General features: G+C 44.6%; 1 protein-coding gene across 1 annotated transcript; it reads left to right on the top strand.

Moving 5' to 3' along the window:
* Positions 1–766: 766 nt before the first annotated feature.
* Positions 767–21,189, top strand: LARP4 (La ribonucleoprotein 4). Its single transcript, XM_068409788.1, is given in 18 exon segments — positions 767–845; positions 6,470–6,614; positions 7,902–8,060; positions 8,406–8,481; positions 9,024–9,160; positions 9,906–10,009; positions 11,041–11,151; positions 11,538–11,591; positions 12,256–12,465; positions 12,975–13,078; positions 15,215–15,448; positions 16,247–16,295; positions 16,494–16,652; positions 17,239–17,360; positions 17,627–17,798; positions 18,041–18,269; positions 18,272–18,393; positions 18,396–21,189. Coding segments are annotated over 18 exon segments (2,346 nt in total). The 5' UTR covers positions 767–827; the 3' UTR covers positions 18,537–21,189.
* Positions 21,190–22,004: the final 815 nt, after the last annotated feature.

The raw sequence follows: 22,004 nt of genomic DNA, 5'->3' as shown, positions 1-22,004 counted from the left end.
CTACAGAATGTATTCTTTTAATAGAATACATCTTGATCACCTAAGATCCCCCAGACAGCCCTGGTTCCACTAAATTGGGTGTAATAATTCTTGTGGATCTTTCCCTGTTGCTCTACAGTGATATGGTTTCCAAGTGTTTTCCTTGCAGGAATCCCCTCCGCGGGTCTGCGTGACGCCGAGGCACACGGGAGCGGGGTTCTTGCTGTCAGTAGGTGCGGTGTGGCCCTTTCTCTGTCCCCCTCGATACTCTCACCTCAGGTACATCATCTCTGCAATGTGAATATTAAATGTGCAACCACAGAGTAAGCGATTCAGATTCAGGCTCCAGCGGGCTCAGCCGAGCCCAGGGAGGTGAGCTGGTATTGATGGCCAAGCATCACGCAGAGGCGGCAGTGCATTTCTGCCCTTGCTGGAGGCAGTGAAAGAAAAAAGTATTTTGGGTTCTTTCATTTAAAAAAGAAACCAAACCCCAGAAATCCTGATAATGCGATCCGTGCCCGGTGCCTGGGCCGTGCGGGACAGCCCACTGCCGCCCGCGGGGGGCGGCGGTCCCCTCGCGCAGTGCAACCGCTGCGCCCCCTGGCGGAGTGGTGCCTTCCCACCCCCCCGGCAGGGAATGGGCTGGGCCGGTGCCGCCCGTGCCCCGGAAGTGCTCGGCGTGCTCCGGAAGAGGTGGTGGGTGGCGGCGGAGGGAGGGAGGGGGCCGGGCCCTGGCGGCAGGAGCCGGAGGCGGAGCCCGAGTGTCCTTATCGCTGGCGCGGCCGCCGCCGGGCAGCGCGGAGCGCGGCGCGGATCGCGGGCCCGCCGGCCGGGGTGCGGGCGGCAGGATGCTGCTCTTCGTGGAGGTGAGGCGCGGCGGGGCGGCGTGGGGCCGGGCCATGTGGTGGGAGGCCGCGCACGCCGCTCCGCGCCGCCGGCCGCGCCGCGCCGGGGGGAGGGGACGGGGCTGACACAGCAAATCCGGGGGCGGCGGCCGCGGGCCCGGCGTGCGCGGGGGGGCGGCTCGGCGCTCTGGAAGGTTCCGCCGGTGCGGGGGCCTCGGCGTGGGGGGGTGAAAGGCACCGCGGTGACCTTCCGGGGGAGCCGCCGCGCCGCGGCCTGCCGTGAAGGTTACGCGCGGCGCGGGCCCTGGGGCGGCCGGGGCCGCCGCGCCAGCCCCGCTCGGCGGCGGGCGGGACTCGCGGGGCCCCTCGCGCCCCGGGGGGGGCGGCGGGGAGCGGAGCGGCCCTGGCAGCGGCGGGGCGGGCCCGGCCCGGCGCCCCTCGGTACCGCAGGGCCGCCCCACGGGGCTGCACGCCGGCGCTTTCTGCTGGGCCCGGGCACGGCGTCTGTGTTAAATAAGTTAATTAAATACTCGGGGTTGATGGGGCGGGGGGCGATTTATGGCAGTGGGGGAAGAAGGCTCGGCCGGCGGAGCGGCCCTGCCGTTTCCGAGCGCGCCGGGCCGGGGGCCGTGTGGGGGCGAGGGGCCCGGCTGCGAGCGCGGTTGGCCCGTCCCCAGCCGTGGAGGTCACCCGGGGGAGGGCGCGGGGGGGGGCGGCCGTGCCGGTGTGAGGGGCGGTGGGCAGCGTGTTGGCCCGGGCCTGGGTCCGCAGTCGGTGCTTCACTTATTCACGGTGTTTCACGGGATTCGATGAAGCAATTTCAGCGTTTTCCAGACAAACCCAGGCCCCTGCGCTGCTTCTTTAAACTTTGCAATAAGTTTTGTCCGAAAAGTGTACAAAGCAAACAGCGGCTGGGCCAATTAAGAAATAGCTGAGGGAAGCCAGTTGATTGCTAATGGCGTGTTCAGTTCAAGCGTGGTGGTGGTGGGCTTTTGTATGAATACCAACGTCTGTTCTGCAGTTAAGAACCTCGAAATAAAAAGGTTTGGGAAACACCTTCTCTTTATTAAGCTAATTGCCTCAGTTCTGAACGGAATGTTACTTGACTTGCACTGGGAGGAAAACAAGATGTCATCGACACAGAGTGACAGGTCTTAAGAACTTGGTTTTACAGTATTTAACTTGAAGAGGAACTGTTCGAGCTGATCGGAGCTGCAGCCCGATGACTGCAGCCGGGAGCTGCGAGCAGCCAACCTCATGCGAGGGCAAGCGCGGCGGAGAGGGGCTGAGCCCGCGAGACGGAGGTGGCCCCTCCGAGCAGCGGGTGCGCGAGGCAGGTTCTGGAACCTGCAGCGGCAACGTGGAGCGGTTGTGTGGTGGATGGGGCTGGGGCTGCTCAAAGGGAGCTGAAGCAAATCAGGAGCCTGCGAAGCCAGGCAGCGCATGTCCGGGTGTTCAGTGAATCCTTTTAAAGCCAAAACTTGACTGACTTTGGTAGCTTTGTTTGATCTCCTTCTTTCTCTTCCGCCAATAGTGTTGTGAGGTAGTTTTTGTGGTCTTCATTCAGGAAGCATCAATAGCGTTTAATTTTGTGTTCCTGAGGACAATCCGGACTTTCTGAAGGTGCCTTTTCACTGCCAGGACAGGGAACTTGAGCTCTTGACCAGGTGTTCTGAAGCGCTGTGGTCGGATGCTTGAAAGCAGACAGCAGCTTTTATCTCAGGATCTTTGGGGTTGCCTGAAAAATAAGGTACAGAACCAGATTGTGTTAGAAGTCCTGAAGCTTTCAGGAGGATTAGCTGGCTTGCTTAACTGTCAGCGTTATATTTTAGGCTTAATGAAAGTGAGCACGTGTTGATTGTGAATTGGTTCCTTCACAGTATGCACAGTGGAATTCTGTTTTCTTGAATATCTTTTAGCTCAAAAAACTTGCTGCAGTGAGGGAGCGGTGTAAGGCTCATGCAATTTTTCAAGCATTAATGTTTGGTGTAGGTCTTGTTTTTCCCTTGCAGCCAGGACCAGCATGCTGTTAACAATCAATAATTAAGGTGCATTGGGAATATTATTAAATGCATTGTGAACACTGTAATTGATAATGGCTTGCTGTGCCTGCTTTGGGTTTCGGTCAGTTGGGTACGTGTTCCTAATTCCATGTATTAGGAATCTGTTGGGAAAATGGAAATCTGTGCATTTTGGGTGGGTGAAACGCTGCCCTAATTGTTGCCAGCGACGTTTCCTAGCTAGAATAGCAGGACTGTGTGAAGCACTGAGTGTTGCTGGCCCTCACTTCTAGCAGGTGAGGCTTCCTGCTTCCCTCTAGGTGACAAACCCCCCAGCTTGTCCCTGTTCACACAGAAGTGATGGACACCGTTGACACAGGTGAGGGTGGTGCCATCTTCATACGGCACGACTGCGTTTGCTGTACCGAGGGGTAAAGGAGGCACCCCCAGTTCTGGGGTGCTCGTACTGGCTAATGAAAAAACATGCTGCGTTCAGTGGAAGTAACTCTTGTGGCCAGTAAAGTTAAGGTGTGTTTTGAGAGTTACCTGGGACACTCAGAGCACTGAGGTGGTGTTATGTGATATCCCGCAGTCGGTTCCCAAGGAGTTCTGCGTGTTGCCTTTGGGTTGACACCAGCTTTCTCTCTCTCTTGGTTTGCTTCACAGCCTGGATGAGCTTTGAGAAGGCGACAGGCCACAACACTGGCACGTGTCCGAGGCCACTGCAGATGCGTGTTTCCCTACCTGTCATGTCCCCCAGCCAGCTCAAGGATTCTTTTTGCCAACCTCCCATAGGTTTGCTGACCTTCGAGTTTTTTCCCTCTGCTTACATTTCCACTTCTGGAAAACATTTAGACTCTCACCTCACAAGTTTTATTGAATTCTCTTCTAGATTTTTCACTTGGATTCCCTTTTAGAGAGTCAGTCTGCTCTGGGGAATCTGTCGCAAGCTCAGTGTTAAGATTTTAGTTGCAGGATAATTTGAATTAATATTAAAACAGAATGCTTTGAAAGAAACTTTGAGTGCTTTCATTTTTGTTGGCTTAATTGAATCTGTTAAATGTAATTTAGAATGTTAGAATAAGAAAAATATTCTTTGCCATCCTTTCAAAATGAGATAGATGCTTCGATAGTCAATTTTGAGGAGCTGCTGGAGGACAATCTTTGATCCACATTTGCCGAAAGTAACATAAATCAGAGGGAAACTCTGCTGAGGAGGACAGCTTTGTCAGCTCGTGGATGCCAGCGAGTGTGCCTAACCTTTGTAACTCTGTAAAGCTTTAACCTCGTCATGAAAGTTCCCGATAGCAGCTGGGAGGATTGTTCTGCAGCCAATCAAATGGGCCTGGTGTTTGTTAGCCTCAGTTAAATAAGCAAGAATTGATATTTTGGCCTTCTCTTCAGAAGAGCCGCTTGCCAGAACGGAGTGGGGCTGCTCCTGGAGCGTGGCACGCTGTATTTTCAAAAAGCTTATGTAAATTAGGGACTTTTTTATCCTCTCGGAGTCCGTGGTGTCTTGCTATTAAGATGCATGACATCAGGGCTGGGTCTTGCAGAATGGCATTGCATGTCATTGAGTGTTTCTAGAACAAAGAGGAAGCGCCCACGCTCTGTTTCAGGTGTGTGTTTCAGCCGTTGTATCAATAGGTTCATTCATTCTTTTATCAGCCTGAATCTGTTTAGTTTCTTAGCACTTCTCACTTGGACCCATGATTTCTGAGCTTCTGTGTTACCCCGTGTGCCTTTTGGTATTTCCTGAAGTGCGTAACATCATCTGCTGTACTCAGAGTTGGTTTTTACTTCTGATCACCTCCAGAAGTGTAGTAAACTCCCTGAAGTGTTTCAGTTTCACTTTATCATACCTATTCCTTAAAATTACTTTCAACTTGAGCTAAGTGCTAACCTCAAAGACGTAAGGTAGTGAGGCAGTGTTTATTTTTATAAAAAAATGAATCATCTCCTGGACCTGTCGTGTCTTTTTTGCTTTGATGGAAAGTAAATTCAAGGAAATGGGATCTGCCGGGTTTCAGCTCTTGAGCGGGTGCCCACGCTGCCAGGTACGCTGCATCGCGGGAGTGACCAGCAGTTGAGCAGAGTTTGGAACTCGCTGAACTGCTCTGAGAACTAAGAAGGGAAATGCACATGTGTCCTTTCACACTGAAGTATTTCTAGGTCTTTCTGTTTCCAGCTATATTCTTCTGCTAAGACTAAAGAAAGGGGGGAAAACACCGTTGCTGTGTGGATTAAATCAGCTGTGCGTGGGGGATTTTGAATCCCAAAGAGGGCCTTGCAAATATTGTGATCTTTGTTTTGCCTTCTCTCGTGATTGTCTCGAACCTCTCCAGCGTTTGGAGGGGTTTTGTTACTGAATTTGGGCTTGTCCTTGTAGCAAATAGCTTTGGAACTAGGTGTGACCTTGGCAGAGGAATTATCTCTAAAGCTATTGCAACTGCTTCCTTATCCTTTTGCTTTATGTTTGAGGCCTGGGAGTAAGCCACTCCTTAACTTCAGAATCCAGGAGGCTGGCCTCTGAAATCATCAAACTTCCTTATTTGTGAGATATGAGCTGGGATTAATGGCTTTCGCCTGTTAAATTCAAGCAAATGGCGTGAGTGAGGTGGACCGTCGTTCTATGTCTGGAGGAACCAGTTTAGAGCATTAGTTGTTTGTAGGGTGTTAGGAGCTCTTGAGAGGAGGATTCTTGCAGAAGCAGAGTTTTCTTGTCTGTGTGGAAGGCGTTAGTTTTATCAAGGTAGAGCGAAAGCCATTACCATGCTTATCCTCTGTGCTGTTGCTGGATTATTGGACTCCTTACCCAAATGCCTTTGAGCTTCGGAGCAGCTCTCAGAAAGGGACCTTGGAGGGCACTGTCTTTGGCTGTAGAAATAAGTGTTTATCTCAGGTTCTGGGCTGGAATCCAGCAGTTTCTCGTGTGATTGTTTACCCCCTTACTCTAATTATCATTCTTGTTGCCCGGTCTCAAAGTGAGACGATCCTGTTCCCTCACCCCAGCAGGCTGTGGTGCTGTGTATGTTTGTCTTGGCACTTCAGAAACTGTAATCTCCTTGGTTACAGGTTTAAGGAAATAATTAGCGTACATTGATGTGTGTAAGGTGTAGGTGAACTCGGGGAAATCAGGTGGTGCTCAGGTAAGTTCATGAGGAATCCTGGCATAGCGTAGGTGATGCTTGGTTAGTATAGATGTCTCTAATTCAGTAAGTCATTAGTTTCTTCTCCTTGAAATATGTTTTTTTACCTTCCTTTCTAGGAAGGGGTCTGGAGGAGGGAAAATTTCCCTTTCTGGTGAAAGGGGACTGGAACATTATGACAGTCAAGTCTTTAAAAGCTTGTGAGTTCCCAGAGTCGTTGACGGCTAGCCGCTTCCTCTGCTGATGTTGTCGGATGTCAATAAAGAGGGGTTGAAGGCAACACTTCTAATGGAGGTAGAAATAAAATACTTGGAAAATACCAAGGATTTTCCTGTTTTGATTAATGAAAAATCACATAGGTGCTTAATAGCTGGTTAGACACTTGAGATTTGGAACTCTATAGAAAATGACTAAATTCACCTATATTGTCTGGCTTGACTTCTAAAGTCTCTTTGGATTATTTTTCCTAATGAAAGTGTTCTGGTCTCTTCAGCAGGTAACATCGAAAGGTGCTGGCTTAAACCCTAACGCAAAAGTATGGCAAGAAGTACCCCAAGGGAGCGGTGAGGCTGTGCCGCCAACAAATGGCACCGAGCTGTCGTGGCAAGAAACAGCGGCTGCACAAGGGACTCACACCGAGGGTGAGATGTCGCAGGCCCGTGTTTAAACGCCAGCCATGATACGTCGCTTGCTGGGTAGTGCTGAGGGCTCTCCAGAGCTCAGCAGTGAGAAGCAACCTCTTGCTCTTCTCCTTGAGGTTGTTACTGCTGATGTAGCAAAAAGTACGACGTGAATGCAACCAAGCAGTAGACAGTTGATAAACGTTATAGGTCTCACCAGTGAGCTTTGGTTTAGGGATTCAGGGTGTCCAGAGCTGCGCTAGGACAGAACACTTCAGCAGGAAGGAGGATCCGAGGGGCCCGGTGATGACTGAGTAACGCGCTAAGAGGGAAACAAGATGCTAAATGTGTAGAAATGGGTTCATGACTTGTCTTGTTCTCCATCGCTGCACTTTAGCATACACTTGACCCTGTGAACAGGAAGATAAGATCTGAGGGCCGCCTGCAATCCTGGTAGATCACTGAGGTGCAACCGAGAACTGTTAGACGGTAGTGTTTGTACTGGAGTAGAAGCTGCAAAGTGTCTGTGGTTCGCTCCTTTCAGTTTCGTCTGTATTCCATTTCGTCCCCATTTTCCATCCTTCCCACATCATCAGTCCTGTCATCCAGAATTAAATATTCGAATGGTTTAACTCTTCCAATTTGGCTTAGAGTTGGTATGAAGCCGATTGTATAGCTGAGGCTACTCAAAATACGGCGGATGCCTGTTAAGCAGGAAGCAGAAGATTCCATGGAAAAAGGTTCAGGAAAAGTTAGGGATAAAGAAGGGAGGATTCAGCTTGTGTGGCCCTGTCAAAAGCTTCTGGTAAGTCAGCAGAAGTGAAGAGAGAGTACGGAGTTTGTGCATTAGCTGAGAGAAACTCATTTGCTCTTCATGACAAAATGAAGCGATCATGGCAGCGTTATGCTGCTGGAAAATTAAAGGCAATTTTTCCAAATGCAGTGTTCTTGTGTTTAAGCAATTCCTAATGGAAGTGGTTGAATAGTATCTCTTCTCAAAGTATGTTCTTAGTGGAGTCATCATTAGTGTGGAAAAGATCTAGCAGAGCAGTTGATTTTTTTTTTTGGAATGATCTCCTTAGATTAAACTGAAATTGTGTGTGTTTCTTTCTGAAACTGGAGAGGTAGAAGGTGCTATCCAATACAAAGTAGATGCTGAAAGTCTAAGAAACAGAGACTAAGTCTAGACACGTTCAGTTACAGCATTGTTGAGTATTTGTTTTAATGTTGGTAGCCAAAATTTTTCAAATGGAAAATGTTCTGAAGCTTATAGTAGGTTTTCTGTTGATGATGTGTTTTTTTTGCCAGGTAACATAGAGATTTCAGAGGATAGCTGCAAGCAATATGAAGTGATGTATTCCCCGTCTTGTGAAGCCACAAGAAATGACACAGGAGTTGATGAAGCATCTGCAAATGGGATTGTCCTCGCAGCTGAGGATCTTGGATACCAAATCTATGAAGTGTCAGGTGAGTATTCAGGTTAGAATACCCCTGTCAGTATTTGTAATGCTCTGGAGTCTGCTGCAGTTATGATGTGACTTGTAAATCCTGAGTCGGAACTTTGAACTGTGCCATTCAGTGCGTGTTCAAGAAGATCCACGCCAGCCACGGCACTTCGCCAAGTAGGTGAGAACCATGGGGTCTATGTCATTTTGAGTACGTGTAGTATGGTGGTCTTTAAGCATGTCTCATGACCTTTTCCTCTTGGTCCTACCCAAAAGGATTCATTCTTTTATTGTACAATGAAACGTGTTCTTGCATTGTATTCTTACTGTGAAACGGAGATCTGATGGTGAATGTGGTAACTTTTAGGTGAAGGCAGCTCCACTGTGTCCACAGAAGACATTAGAGAATGTTTGAAAAAGCAGCTTGAATTCTGCTTCTCACGGTACAGTACAGTTAACCTTGTATAAACCCTTTATTAAAATGACAAATTTTTCCCTTTTTTGGCTTGATATGTGCTATCATCTTCATAAAAATGTTAACTGTGAGTGAGAGAGTTGTTTGCGATATGAACCAAGATTTGCTGAAGTGCTGTAGAAACCCTGTGGAACCTTTCAGCAGTTCCAGTCCTGTCCACACATCCTTGTTCTTTAATGAGAATTGAGTGTGGCTACTGTGCTTCACAGCTGTAAGATGGTGAGATAATTTAGCTGTGTGTTACCAGAAGAGGTCTCTTTGGCAAGATCCTTTTTGCAGACTAACAAGCAGAGCACTGTAACTTTCATTAAATTTTTTTTAATTATCTTATTCTGCTTTGTGTTGATCTGCTCGGATTTCTTCCAGGAAAGAAAATCTGAGTAAATTTTGGCTGGAGTTAGCTGTGAATGGTGTTGGTGAATATTTAAGCCTGTGGTTATCCTGTTGTTTTGAGGCTTCTGTAAGCAAAGTTCAGGATTTTTGTAAACTAGTAATCTTATGTCTTTTTAGTGAGAATCTTTCAAAGGATCTCTACTTGATGTCTCAAATGGATAGTGATCAGTTTGTTCCAATATGGACAATTGCCAACATGGAAGGTATTAAGAAGCTGACAACTGATATGGACCTTATTCTTGAAGTCTTACGATGTAAGTCTGGGTGTCTGCTGTCTGTATTAGTAGAACAAAGAATCCTTCCTTGCTCTAGAGAAATGTGTTAGTCTTTTAGCTGGTTATGGCATATTGTTCTGGTAAATGGTGATGGGAACCTTGTTCTGCAGAGATGTTTGAAAAGTGGCTGTTCCAGATTCCTGAATTCTAGTTATGCTTTATAATAATCTGCCTAAATCTGCCCCAGTAAGAGGCCACTCTCAGATATTGTTAGCAGTCTTATTCTGGGAGTCAACCTAGTCTTCTGATTCAGTGTTAAAGTTTACTAGAAATGATAAAACTAGAAAAAGCTTATTAGAAAAAGTTAGCTAGAATTCTTCTGACACACTGTCCTGTGCTGATTCTGCAAGTGGCTTCTTGTGGAGACAGTTGTAAGTGAACTTTTTAAGCCTTTATTCTGACTTGATTTCCCTACTTTCATTTGAACTTTTCCCATTAGGGCTCTGTCTAGGAAAATTTTTATATCCTATTAGTTGAATTTGAGCTGGGAATGAATTGAATTTAGGACTGAGCTTTTTAGATGGAGGCAACATCAAAATGTACTGAAGATCTAACAGACTGTAGCTGTTAGAACAGTCCTTCGCCCTGAATTCAAGACATCTGGTTTCTTAAGCAGCCCATCGTAGTTCTTTGTTACAAGTTGGATGATGGAGTCTAGTACTGCTGAGATATTTTGCAGTGCACAATGTCCAATATTAAGCCAACTTTTGTCTTTTAATTTTAGCTTCTCCTATGGTACAAGTGGATGAGAGAGGGGAGAAAGTTAGACCAAACCACAAACGATGTATTATCATTCTCCGTGAGATCCCTGAAACGACGCCTATAGAGGTAAATAAACAGAAAAGAAATAAAAGCCTGTTGTTGATGTTTTTGGAAGGTACCTTCAACAGTGCTTCAAACAGCACCAGAAAGTATTGCTTAAAGGGTCAGCTCGTATTTAATTTGATTAAACACGAATATTTTTCTTCTAAACCACATGAGTTATTTTTTCTGCCTGGATCTATTGTCAAAAAATCCAAAGCAAAAACTTGTCATTGTTGTCCCTTCCCATTATTTACTAATATATTAAAATGCTCTTAAGTAAACTTTTTTCCCACCAAAAATTGAGCTAGCTAGGCTTTTCTGGAAGCAAGTTTGAACTGGTCTCTTTTCAGATCCAAAAATAAAATCAGTCCAGGGCATAGCTTGGAATTCAGGCTGAATTTTTGTCACAGCGGTAACTTTACTTGAAGTCAGACGGTTGTTTTGGCAGCAAGAAATGTTACTAAACATTTCCCATTCATTGTGACCCAGTGTGAGCTGAGCTCATTATGTTCAGAGAAGGGAGGATAATAAAATTCCTACTGATATTTGGCTAACAGAATGATTTAGTTCTTTGTTTTTTGAAGTTGTTACACAGGGTGTTTGTCTACTAGCATTTTTAATTAGTTCTTTTAGCGCAAACTCTGCTTTGCCCTTTCTTTAAAATCTGATTATCACAAAGCTGTCAGGTTGCCTTGATTTAGAAATATTTCTTAGAATCATTCTTGTCTAGATGACTCTCCTAATCTAAAGCCATGTTTTTGCTACCTCTTTCATATGGAAATATCACCAGTTCTACGCTGATCTTGATTTTCTTACCAGATGGGCCTGCTGCTTTTTATTTGGGGAGCTCAGTAGGTTGGTCTGATGTTCTTGGGTTCAGAAACAGGCAGAGGATAATTTGGTGTCTGGCAGACCTGTTGAGGGAGTAAAAGAACAACCCTGGTCAAGGGAAAATTGCAGTTGAGGAGCTGGAGTGTAAACTTTTGTTGGTTTAGCGTTCGATTTACAGCTTAGAGCTGGGTCCCCTTAACTGCCTGACTTCTTCTCTCCCCTAGGAGGTTAAGGCTCTGTTTAAAAATGAAAACTGCCCCAAAGTGATAAGCTGTGAGTTTGCTCACAACAACAACTGGTACGTTACATTCCAGTCAGATACAGATGCACAACAGGTAAGGCTGCCTTCAACTGCTCCTGACATCTCCATTTTGTTATTAATACTTTCCCTGCTCAAGAGAATTGCACGCATGCTTCCTGCAGCAAAAAGAAATGTTTATTTACTGATCCCCCTTTTGTTATTTTAAGAGGTTATTGGCAAATACTGGTTAATAGAGAAAAAAGATGAGAGATTGTAGGGTTATAATTCCCTTGTCTGCCTCTTGCCTCAGTACTCCCTGGCCATAACTGGCATCTAGTATCCTGAATTTCAAGTGTTAATCGATTTAGCTGGGCTAACAGGGAAGCACATTGCTGCACATTCATGTTAAATCATGTAATATCCTTTGAGAAGTACAATTCTATCAAGATATTCTAATATTAATCTTCTTTGTATCTGCAGGCATTTAAATACTTGAGGGAAGAAGTGAAAACCTTTCAGGGCAAGCCAGTAATGGTAAGGCTGCTTTATATGAGGTTTCTGTTTGAATTGAATTATGTATTTTTATTTGAATGATAATGTGCATTTATGGGGTCGGGGGGGACGGGACACACTACAGAATGAGCAGCAGGATAGTTCATGACACTTGCTCTGTAGGCTGTTAACTTGAATGAGGTCATGGGAGGCTGTGAAAAATTACAGTTCAGTGGCTGCTGGGTGTTCACAGTGCTGTTTCCCATGAGGTGTGAAATACATTCCTGTTTCATCTTCCCTTCTCTACTTTCCCCATAATCTGGGTCTTTGAAACTCAGGAGAGGGACTCTTGCCATCATGAGTCTCTAGCTTGAGTTAGCTGCTCTACAAATAACGCTGTAGCAAGCTGTTTGTACGGTGAGAGGAACTGTCAGAGTTGGAATCTGGACAGTTAATGCTACAGAAAGCAGTGTTTGTCTTAAACTTGACAGATTCTCTGGCTAAAGCAGCGTGTATGTCCTTCCCTTTAGCACGCTGTAACAATGTAATCTGTATTGATTTTTATCAGTTTTTATTTGTGAGCAGTAATCAACCGACTTCCTCTTCACACTCCTTCTGTTATCATTTCGGTAGGCAAGAAAGATTTAATGTTCTGCTTCTCCTTTTCTCCCAGCTAATGTATGTGATGTGATTTGATATCTCACAGGCAAGGATAAAAGCCATCAACACATTTTTTGCTAAGAATGGTTACCGAGTAGTGGATTCCAGTGTCTATACTCAGCCAGTTCAGACACAAGCACAGTTTGCCTCGCCGCTGTTTATGCAGCCTGTATATAGTCCTCAGCAGTACTCTATTTACAGCATTGTGCCTCAGACGTGGTCTCCCAGTCCTGCACCTTACTTTGAAACACCACTGGTAAGTAACAGCTGGTGAAAATGAGGGGAGCTAGCCCAAAACATCAGTAATAATTGTTACTGTTAACCAATAATTATTGGCTAACAAATCAATAGGGTTAGTGGGCTTTTCAGCTGTAGAATGCACGGGTTTTCTAGTCAGATCCCTGTGTTTTTTGATACCTCATGTTATGTCATGGACCTGATAAAGCAAGACTGTCAGAGAGGCTGCCTGTCTCACCGTTGGCTGCCATTTATTTCAAGAGATTTTGGTGTGAAATTCCATTATCCAGTAGCTGGTGTTACTGGAAGAGCTTTGTAGCCCTTCCAGGAACAGCAGGACTTTGATGCTAAAGTAGATGTGTGGACTGTTAACCTGGTGGGGTTTTTGCTTTAGTAATAAAGTTATACTAGATATGGTAGCCCAGCATAAAAGTACAGACTAGATGAATAACTGCTGAAGCTGATCTCATAAAACTGCAAACGTTTTTCTCTTTAGTTCAGCCATTGAGACTGTTCTGTCTGTTGCAGGCCCCCTTTCCTAACGGTGGATTTGTGAATGGCTTTAATACACCAGGATCATACAAAACAAATGCTGCTGCTTTGAGTATAGGTCGCCCATTCCATAGAAATCGGTAAGAGAGCTCTGTGAGTTGTCTGGTGTCTGAGAACTTACAGGATTGAGATCCAGAAGTGTTCCTTGCACTTGTAAAATGCAGTGCTTTGTGATGGGACTAGGTCACTTATTTTGTTTATCAAATATGTGTGATGTTTTTCAACATGATTTATAAAACAAAATCAAGGTGGCAGCTTCAGATCCTAAAATAATGGACATAGGTGCTGGAGAGAGCAAAGGTAACTCCTTTAAAAGCCTCAGAGGAATTTCTGCAGCCAAATAAATAACTTCCTCTTAAGGTAATACTTCTAATTATGTTTGTTATACACAGATTATAAACTCCTGCAGCACAAACGTAAGCTTTTCCTGTTGTGTGATCAGTCCTGCAGAGAGTCATTCACTTTTTGCAGCTGAGAGTCGCATGCCCTGACTGCTGTGTGCTAAAACTGCTTGATGCTGAGTCTGTTACTGTAATTTATTTGCTTTATCCCCATCTTCCCTGATAACTGTAAGGACTCAGATATAAACACTGGGGAGGAGGAAACAGCTTTGTATTTGCTGGAACACTACTCTGTAAATACAATGGACTAGTAATCTCTTTGTGTGGGTGGGAGTTGTTTTATTTGCAGGCTCTTTCACTGTACTCAGCATGGGGCTGGTAGCATGGGAATTGCTTTTCAGACCGTTTGAGAAGTCGGTTGAGAACTGCCAGTACCATAAGTGGTTTTGCGATGCAGTTAAGGTTTGTGGCTGTGCAGAAGGAGAACTTCAGGATTTGGTCTGTGGTGACTCAGCAGAGTTTTAGTACAGGCTCTGAGGCTGGTAGTGTGGCTCTGCTTGGAAGACGGGGCAGTTGATTCGGTTGCAGCTGCTCAGCTCCCAGCGCAGACCTTTTTATAAAGGGTTTTGGGGTGTTTTTTGGCCTTAAATTGTGCCCAGACTTAAAGCCTGTAAAAGTCTCACGTGTATGGAACCTGTCAGAAGTATGGATGCTGAAACTGTACAAGAATTGTATGTACCCAAATATTAACATCTTGAAATGCCCACGCTTTCACTGCTGCTTTGTAGGTCACATCTGTATAATCCCTAAGCTTTGAAAACTCTTCTGGTTATGTTCAGACTTTCATTTGTAAATCTTCAGTCATTGTGAAGTCGTAGCTTTAGGGTCAAGTGTGTACAGGTTCTGCTGGTCTGTCTTGGTTGCCTTATCTTTCCTGCCAATCTTGCTCAGCCTTTGTGCTAGTACAAAGTTCCGGTTTTGTGGTAATAAATCTTCACATTCTGGAAGCAGACATCAGTTATGCTTCAGCAGGATTCCTTTGCAAACAGGAGACTGCTAAGGTAAGAGTGAGGCACAGCCTCGGAAGTTTGGCCCTGTGATGATCAAGTATCGCGCTAAGAGAGAACAGGTCCAACAGTCGATTGTCTGGGCAGCCTGCACTCCATGCTTTTCCTTCTCTTTGCTCTCTCACATCATCTCTCCTTCTCTCTGCTTTTTTTTCTTCCTTATCTTTCCTCGTCTTTTCTGCTTTGCTCTTCTGCCCAGACAAGATTGTGGCCTTCTCAATGACGGGTAAGATTATGAGATCTGAGGGCTGAATCGTGGCTTGAGAATCTTCCCTTTTAAGAACAAATTGAACAAAATGGAAGAATTTCGTTAGGTTACCTCCTCCTCCCTGTGGTCCTTGCTGATGGAAAACTTAACCTTATTGGGGGCCTTAAAAGTGATTCTTAATGCTTCTTGAAGCTGTGAAGTATGAATTGATCTGTGTTCAGCATATCTTCTCTTGAACTGCAGAAGAGTTCCTGCGGAGAGGTTCATGCAGCTGCTGCTTTTGGGTTTCTATCCTGGCTCGTTAAACTTGATTTTTTTTGTCATACAGGCAGTTAATGGTTAAGTATTGGATTTTTCTCTGTAAACATTTGTTCAAGCCCATCATATTTATTTTGCCCTGATTTGTTGCAACATCCTTGTGGGAAAGGAAGATTGAGTCTTTGTAACAGACAATCCTCAGTGCTAATATTGGTTAAATCGGTATTTTTCTATCCAGCCATCTAAAAGGTAACTTAAAATGTCTTTGGTGGTAGTTGGTGGTAGTTTTGCGTCTTGTTCTTTAAACTGTGGATGACACAGCTGCTGCCCTGTGTCCTGCAGCGTGAAGCCTCACTTCAGATCATCTAACAGCTCAGAACACGTTGTGGAGGGTCCGGCTGCCGTCAGCCCCATGCCAATGGCGGATGGACCACTGAGCAGAACCAACTCGAGGAATTTTGTTATGGAGCGACATAACAGTACGTTAACTGGGCACCAAGACCAGGGGTATCCCCAGAAGGATTCTCCTGCCACACAGATGGAGCAGAACGGCGATTATGGCATCGGCAGGGGCAGGTAAAGAGCTGTGTGTACTGCTTTGTGCTGTAAGACAACAGTGCAGTTGGGACGTGGTGCTGCAGGTTCGCATGACTTGTGTGAGCCAAGGATCATCAACCATTGGCACAATATACAGCTCTGTAAAGACTGACCAGGAGAAAACTGACATTAAATAGACCAGATGTGATAAATACTTAACTGGGGGCATGAACGCTTCCTGCTTGACTGTGCAGCTATTAGTTATTCTGACAAATACCCTGCAGTAAGATAGCGAGGTGTCTTTATTTCAAAATAACTGCCTGATTTGTCCCCAGAATTAAAACAGTTGCTGAAGTAAAGTTGGTATTTGTGTTGCTGTAAATAATAAGCAAATCGTCAGTTGGGGAATTTGATGCTCCTGAACATTGTAAGATCAACTGGTTTTATCTTTTGTCTGTTAATTCAGGGTTTAGAAACTTAAAAATAAGTGACTGAGACAGATATGTGAGAAATCAGATGAGTAAGTTTATTGCTATAGAATTATAGGATACTATTCTATAATATTGTAGTGTAATTGTCACTGTGCTGGTTCAGATACAGTGCTCTAGGGTGCCTCCTCCACGGGGGGAGAAAAGAGAAATTGTTTCCTGTATTGGCCATGTTCCAAGAGTGTAGGAGCTGTGACCCCTCCTGAAGATGGAGGACATCCCAGAAGTGTATCTTGGGAACCATCAGCAGGCTGCTGTACATCCCCCGCCACAGGCTCCCCTTTGTGCAGATGAGTGCACACTTCAGCTGGATGAATGCACTTACTGACTCCTTTTTTTGCCTTTAAAGGAGGAACGTTTTCAGAGGTCGGAGGAGACGAGAAGATGACCGGGTTTCAGTAAGTTCCACTTCCCTTATTGCGAGGAGTTGCACAAAGTGTGGTGTGTTGGCTTTGCATTTACTGAAGGAATGGCAGAGTCTGTAAATTCAGATTACAGCATGGGTATTCAGTGTTTGTAGGAAATTCCCTGACACGTGTTCAATGATTTTAATGCTAGGTGTTATGGCTCTATTAACGGGTATTTTCCTTCTCTAGAGACCTCAGCCTTTAGCAGAAACAAAGACTCAGACACCAAAGTTTGACTTGCTAGCATCAAATTTCCCACCTTTGCCTGGCAGCACGGCAAAAGTACCGGGAGAGCCTGTGCTGGAGAGCAGGATGTCCGATATCGTTAAAGGAGTCTGCAAAGAAAAGGTACCAGCTCTTGTCTCTGGCACGCACACAGGAGTGTGTATATGCTGTGGCTCCCTCCTCCCCTGCTTAAAGAACCAGTTTATGGTAGAGCTGCACCTTAGAATGCTTTAAGCCCGAACATCACACTGTGTTTGTTAATGTAATGGTTCATTTTCTGTCTTTCTGTTCTTGGGTTTCTTTGACTTTTTGCAGGTATTTAGCCGAAGCTTCTGTAATTGCACCATTGTAAGCTCGGTACTGCTTCGGAGTAAAGCAGGCAAAGGAGTGTCAGCTGTTGGAGTAGGAACAGTTTGTGTGTAGTGTAGGCAAGGGCTGGTTCCAGGCTGTTATTTCGGCTGGTGGGACTAGGCCTTGATAATGTGGGTGATACAGCCTTACTTCTCGTTTTATCCGTTATTTGTTGTGCCCATGGAAAGGGTGATTGCTTTAGAAGCAATGCTCCAAAAGAAGGAGAATTCCTATAATCATGACTTGAGCAGCCTTTGGAAATAGCCCACTTCTCAGATGTCTTGAACTGGCGTATTCAGGAGCAGTTTAAGCACACCTGCCATCTTTCCATGTTTTGCAACTTACACTTTCTGTACAGGAAAGCAAAGATTTGCTGCCCAGCTGCCCCGTTCCTGCTCAGGAAGAACAGACGCACAACACTGTTCAACAGCCTGTGACAAGTGTGAGTTCGCCAAGTCAGACTGAAGCTGTGGTGTTAAGGTATGCAGGTTGCTAATTTTAATATTCTTGATTCAAGTAAAGACTCTAGTTGGTGTCAGTAAGGTAGCAACAATGGTTGTTGTTTCTTCATCTGCGTTGGGCGGCTTCTTTAGACGCCACTAGATGGAAATAACAAATCGTGGTGGTAATGGCTGTACCACCCTGTTCTGTAAAAGGTGCAGTTGTGACTTCATAGAAAGAAAATACTTTCTCAAACATGAGTTTCTGAGCGAGTAGGTTTTAATGTGAAATTGTTCTTGATTTAGCAGCACGGTTCAGCCAGACAGCAAACCAGAAGAAGTGTCTGCTCAGAAAGATGTTACAAGCCACGCTTCCCCACCGGTGTCTGTCTCTCCTGTCAGTGCTGCAAAGCCGCCAAGGACAAATACCACTTCACCTTCTACTAATGCAAGTGCAGCTCCTGCTTTGTTGATGCAGGTAAGGCCCAGTGCAGGGGGTGAGTGGGGAGCACGGGGAGCTTTCTCCTGCATGTGCTGGTGTAGCACCCGGGACCTTCTCTTGTGCAGTTTGACACAGCTGGGGTGTAATCGCTCACTGTGCGTGATCCTGCTGTTGTGCCTTGACGTTGTGCCTGGGGTAGTCTGGAGGAGTGCAGGGTGGTTATTGTGGTGTGTAATTATTGTGGTGTGTAACCTTGCTCTTCTCCCTTGGTCCCAAAGGAGCCACGCAAGCTCAGTTATGCTGAGGTTTGCCAGAAGCCCCCAAAGGAGCCTCCTCCAGTTCCTGTTCAGCCTCTTAGGGAACATCGCACCAACATAGTTCCCCCTGCCAAAAACGAAGAAAATGGCACACCTGAGAAGGCTTTGGAGAAGGCTCATGACAAGGTTGAAGGTCGAATGAAGGATTATTCTGGGTTCCGAGGCAACGGGCCTCCCAGGGGAGCTGCTGGGAAAATCAGGGAACAGAGGCGCCAATTTGGACGCAGATCATCGCCTCAGGGAGCACCTCGACGTGTCGGCAAGGAGCAGTACGTGCCACCCCGGTCACCAAAGTAACACTTGTCCAGCCAATTATTCTCTATTTAATTTGAGCTGTGGACTAATAAGCAGCAAAGGAAACTGTGAGAAAGAAGTACTCGTGAAGGGGAATACTGAACTGGAGCGTGGCTTGTGTGGAGAAGTTGTGGAGGGTCCCAAAATTCATCTCTCAAAGTGATTTCACAAATGCTGGAGGATTCCAATCAATATAAATATAGAGATTATAATTTTTGTATTTTTGTTTTTAATTTGCAGAGAGTTTCCTGCTTGAAATCAGTTTTGGGGTTGTGAAACTAGCGTTTTGACAAAGTGAAAGAATATGGATTGACAAATTAACCTGTCCCTCAGTGTAGGAGGAAAAGGATAAGAGAATATTATTTTTTTGAAAAATGAGCATTTCTGTAAAATTAGAACTTTTTTTAACCTATTTAACATTTGGCTTGTCGGATGATGTGTCTGCCGTTGATGGCCTTGCATTGCAGAGCACATCTGCAGCTGAGGTGCTTGGTCGGCGTGTGAGTGGAATGAGTGCAGCCAGATACTGTTGTCATGACTTAGTCACTGATGGTAAAAACTGTACTACTGTAGTAAACTCTGTGTTTCCAGCTTGAAGTATAGTCTCTTGACCTTACTAATAATTCATTCAGCAAGCTTTTTAAACTATAATTTTTACAGGATACTGGATTGTAGCTCAGAGCACGTGGACAGCAAAAATTGCCTTCTAGACACAATTGGAAGGAGGCAGAAGGGAGCACGTCAGAATTTTTAATTTGCCCTTTTTCCTCACCTCCTTTTGAGGGCAACTTCTTAGGTTTGTTTTCTTTTCTTGCTTATTACTTTCTCTAATCTCCTTTATTACAGACTTGTGCATTTATCTTGGTATGTTTTCTGGAGGCAGCCCCAGTATGGGATCGATGGGTGGCTACACAGTACGTGATGTTAACTTCACAAGTAAAGAGCCTGGAATTCCAGTTGCAGACGTGGAATTCTGCCTTGCAGGTGGGAGCTCTGGGCACGGAGCTCTGCGTGCCCCACCAGGGTTAAACTGATGTCCCTCCAAATGGCTAGCAAATCTGAGACGTGGCTGGGTTTTCTGTATACTGACCTATCTTTGTGTTCTGGAGTAGGGTATTGGATGCTGTATACTAGAAATCAGGGTTTATATCTACTGGGAACTCACTGTTTACAGCTGATGTAGTAGCAACTGACTTTTTTTTTAACTGTTTAAAGTGGAGCTAAAGGTAAAGAGTTAAACAAAACCCCTCGTGTTTAGAGAAGCTCCTTGAAAGGTAGCATCTTGCCTAGCTGCGTGCTGACTAAATTTGCAACACTATTGTGTAGTAAGTGGTTAAGTTTAAAGGTGATTACCATAATGACTGAAATAGGAAAATTCAGTGCATTAATCTGCCAAACTCAGCATGCCAGGGTTCAAAGTTCTGTATAAAGTGTTAGGGAAAAGTAGCTTCCAGCCGTAAGAATCACACCTTTTTTTTTTCTTTCCTCCTTTTTTTTAGTGAATAGCAAATGTACAAATTTCAAGTCGTAAGTTGTGAACACTGGAAAACTCAATTGTGATATATACCGTAAACATCTTAGTAATATATGCTAGTGTTGCCATTAGAATGAATGTAAGTGGCAGTTAAAATAACTGTGAAAATTTTCATCTTCTGATTTCTTAGCCAGATAACCCGTGGCGACTTCTTACTCAGTAGGCATTCTCTATCAACTGCTTGGAGAACACTCATATCTATTTTTATAAATATATATATAAAGCCAGAGTTGTCATTTCTCTAACTTATTATTCAGCTTGGCAATTGCTTTGATTTGATTCATAACACGATATAATGTATTTATGCAGTTAACTGTTCATTTCTACGCATGTTATATATATACATATATATATAAAAGAAAAACCAAAATTGTTACTCACTTTTAAACTACCTGTACTGGGTTTGGGAGGTTTTTTTTTTTTAATTTAGTAAAAAAATTTGTTGATCACATCTACAGTTTAGGGATGCTTACAGAACCCTTCTCCATTTGTTTCGATAATGCTACATTTGTTGCAATGATAGAGAAGTTTGAATATTTAAAAGTGTTAAAAGCTCTGAAATGCAATGAATTCAAAGTTAACTTTTGATGATGTTAAAGGCTATAAACAATTACTGCAGTCAAACTGGGGAAAAAACCTGTGGGATAGTCACAGATATTTAGGATAGACGTGCGCTGTCCTTCTGAAGTTAAGTGTTGGGATGCCAACGGCTGCCGTAAGCTGTTTGGTGTTCAGAGGAAGAGCTCTTTGGAAAGAGGCTTGTGCAGGTGCTGGCCTCCGTGGTGAAGACGGAGTGCTGATTCTGATCCACACAGGCATCTGCTTGCAGTGCAGTGCGTAGAATAACCTCATAGTGCTGAAAGTATCTGAATTTTTAACAATTGTGAAATGTAACTTCTTCATTTATTAGATGTGGCAAAAAAAAAATATAACTGCAGTTCAGTCGTTCTCGTAAGGTGATGGGAAAAACTTGACCGTGGAAAGGATGCTTTGTATGTCCTGGGTGTGCGTTTTCCAGCAGCAGATTATGGCTCTTGTACAGTGTATGCAAATAAGTCTGTAAACCTGTTGGCTTTTTCCAGCGTATTCAAACTGTTAGCAGATTAGGGCACTCATAATTATTTATTTAATACCTGTGTGCAAGGATTTAACATCAGCATTTCCCTTCTCCCCACTCCCCCACTGCCATTTCTAACTGTGGGTTTGGTTGGTTTTTTCCCTTTCTATTCTTTTTTGGGGGAGGGGGGGGATAACCAAGTAAATACAAAGGCTGTGAAAACCATAGTTTTGTGTGCAAGTTCTCCTGCAGTACTCGTATTGCATGGCAAACATCTAACTTAGACGGGCTAGCTGCTACATTCGCATCCCCGTGACGGACTCAGGCAAGCTGCTGTGTCCCACCAAGTTTGCCGGTTGTGACAGACTGGGGGAAATGGGGACAAAGCGATCGCTCGGGAGCCGGCCTGGCTGCTGGTGTGGCTCACTGATGTCTTTTGAGTTGTGTCATTTTATCGGCAGAGGTGAAACTGTCCCTTGTTCAACAGCGATGTTCGGTGTGCACTTGAAGTGAGAAATAACAGTTCTCCGTGGTTCCTTCTTGGTAGCTTACCACGTGATGTAAAGACAAATTTTCCTGCTCTGCTGATATTAGATATTAGGTACCAGAAGGTGCAAATCACATGTATCTTTCAGTTTTATGAACTGTGACTTGTTTTCAGAATTGTTGGCTTTTGTTAGCTACAGAAGATACTTCCCCAGTTCAGCTCTTTTCCACATTACTGTGCATGGAAAAGATTGGGCCACTCTCATGTACTTCTGCTGGGGAGTGAAAGGAGAAGTAATTATTTGCATGTGATAGTGAAATTTAAAAGTGCAAAAAGTTTGTTCTTTTGATTTCTAAAATTAAGTTAGTTTTATAGTATCCTACATTCCTGCTATCTTTGTTTTTTTTTTTAAAAAAAAAAAAAGTTAGCCTGGCACAGTATGATGGTGCAGTTTTAGCAGTAGGTTTGAAAAAAAAAAAAGTTTTAAAAAAAAAAAAGTAACCCACTCTATTAACCAGAAGAGAAAGATGATACTGTGGCAGATCAGTAGCAA

This window comes from Nyctibius grandis, chromosome 11, assembly GCF_013368605.1.
Source record: "Nyctibius grandis isolate bNycGra1 chromosome 11, bNycGra1.pri, whole genome shotgun sequence".
Classification (NCBI taxonomy): domain Eukaryota; kingdom Metazoa; phylum Chordata; class Aves; order Nyctibiiformes; family Nyctibiidae; genus Nyctibius; species Nyctibius grandis.
This window is presented reverse-complemented; position numbering and strand designations above follow the sequence as displayed.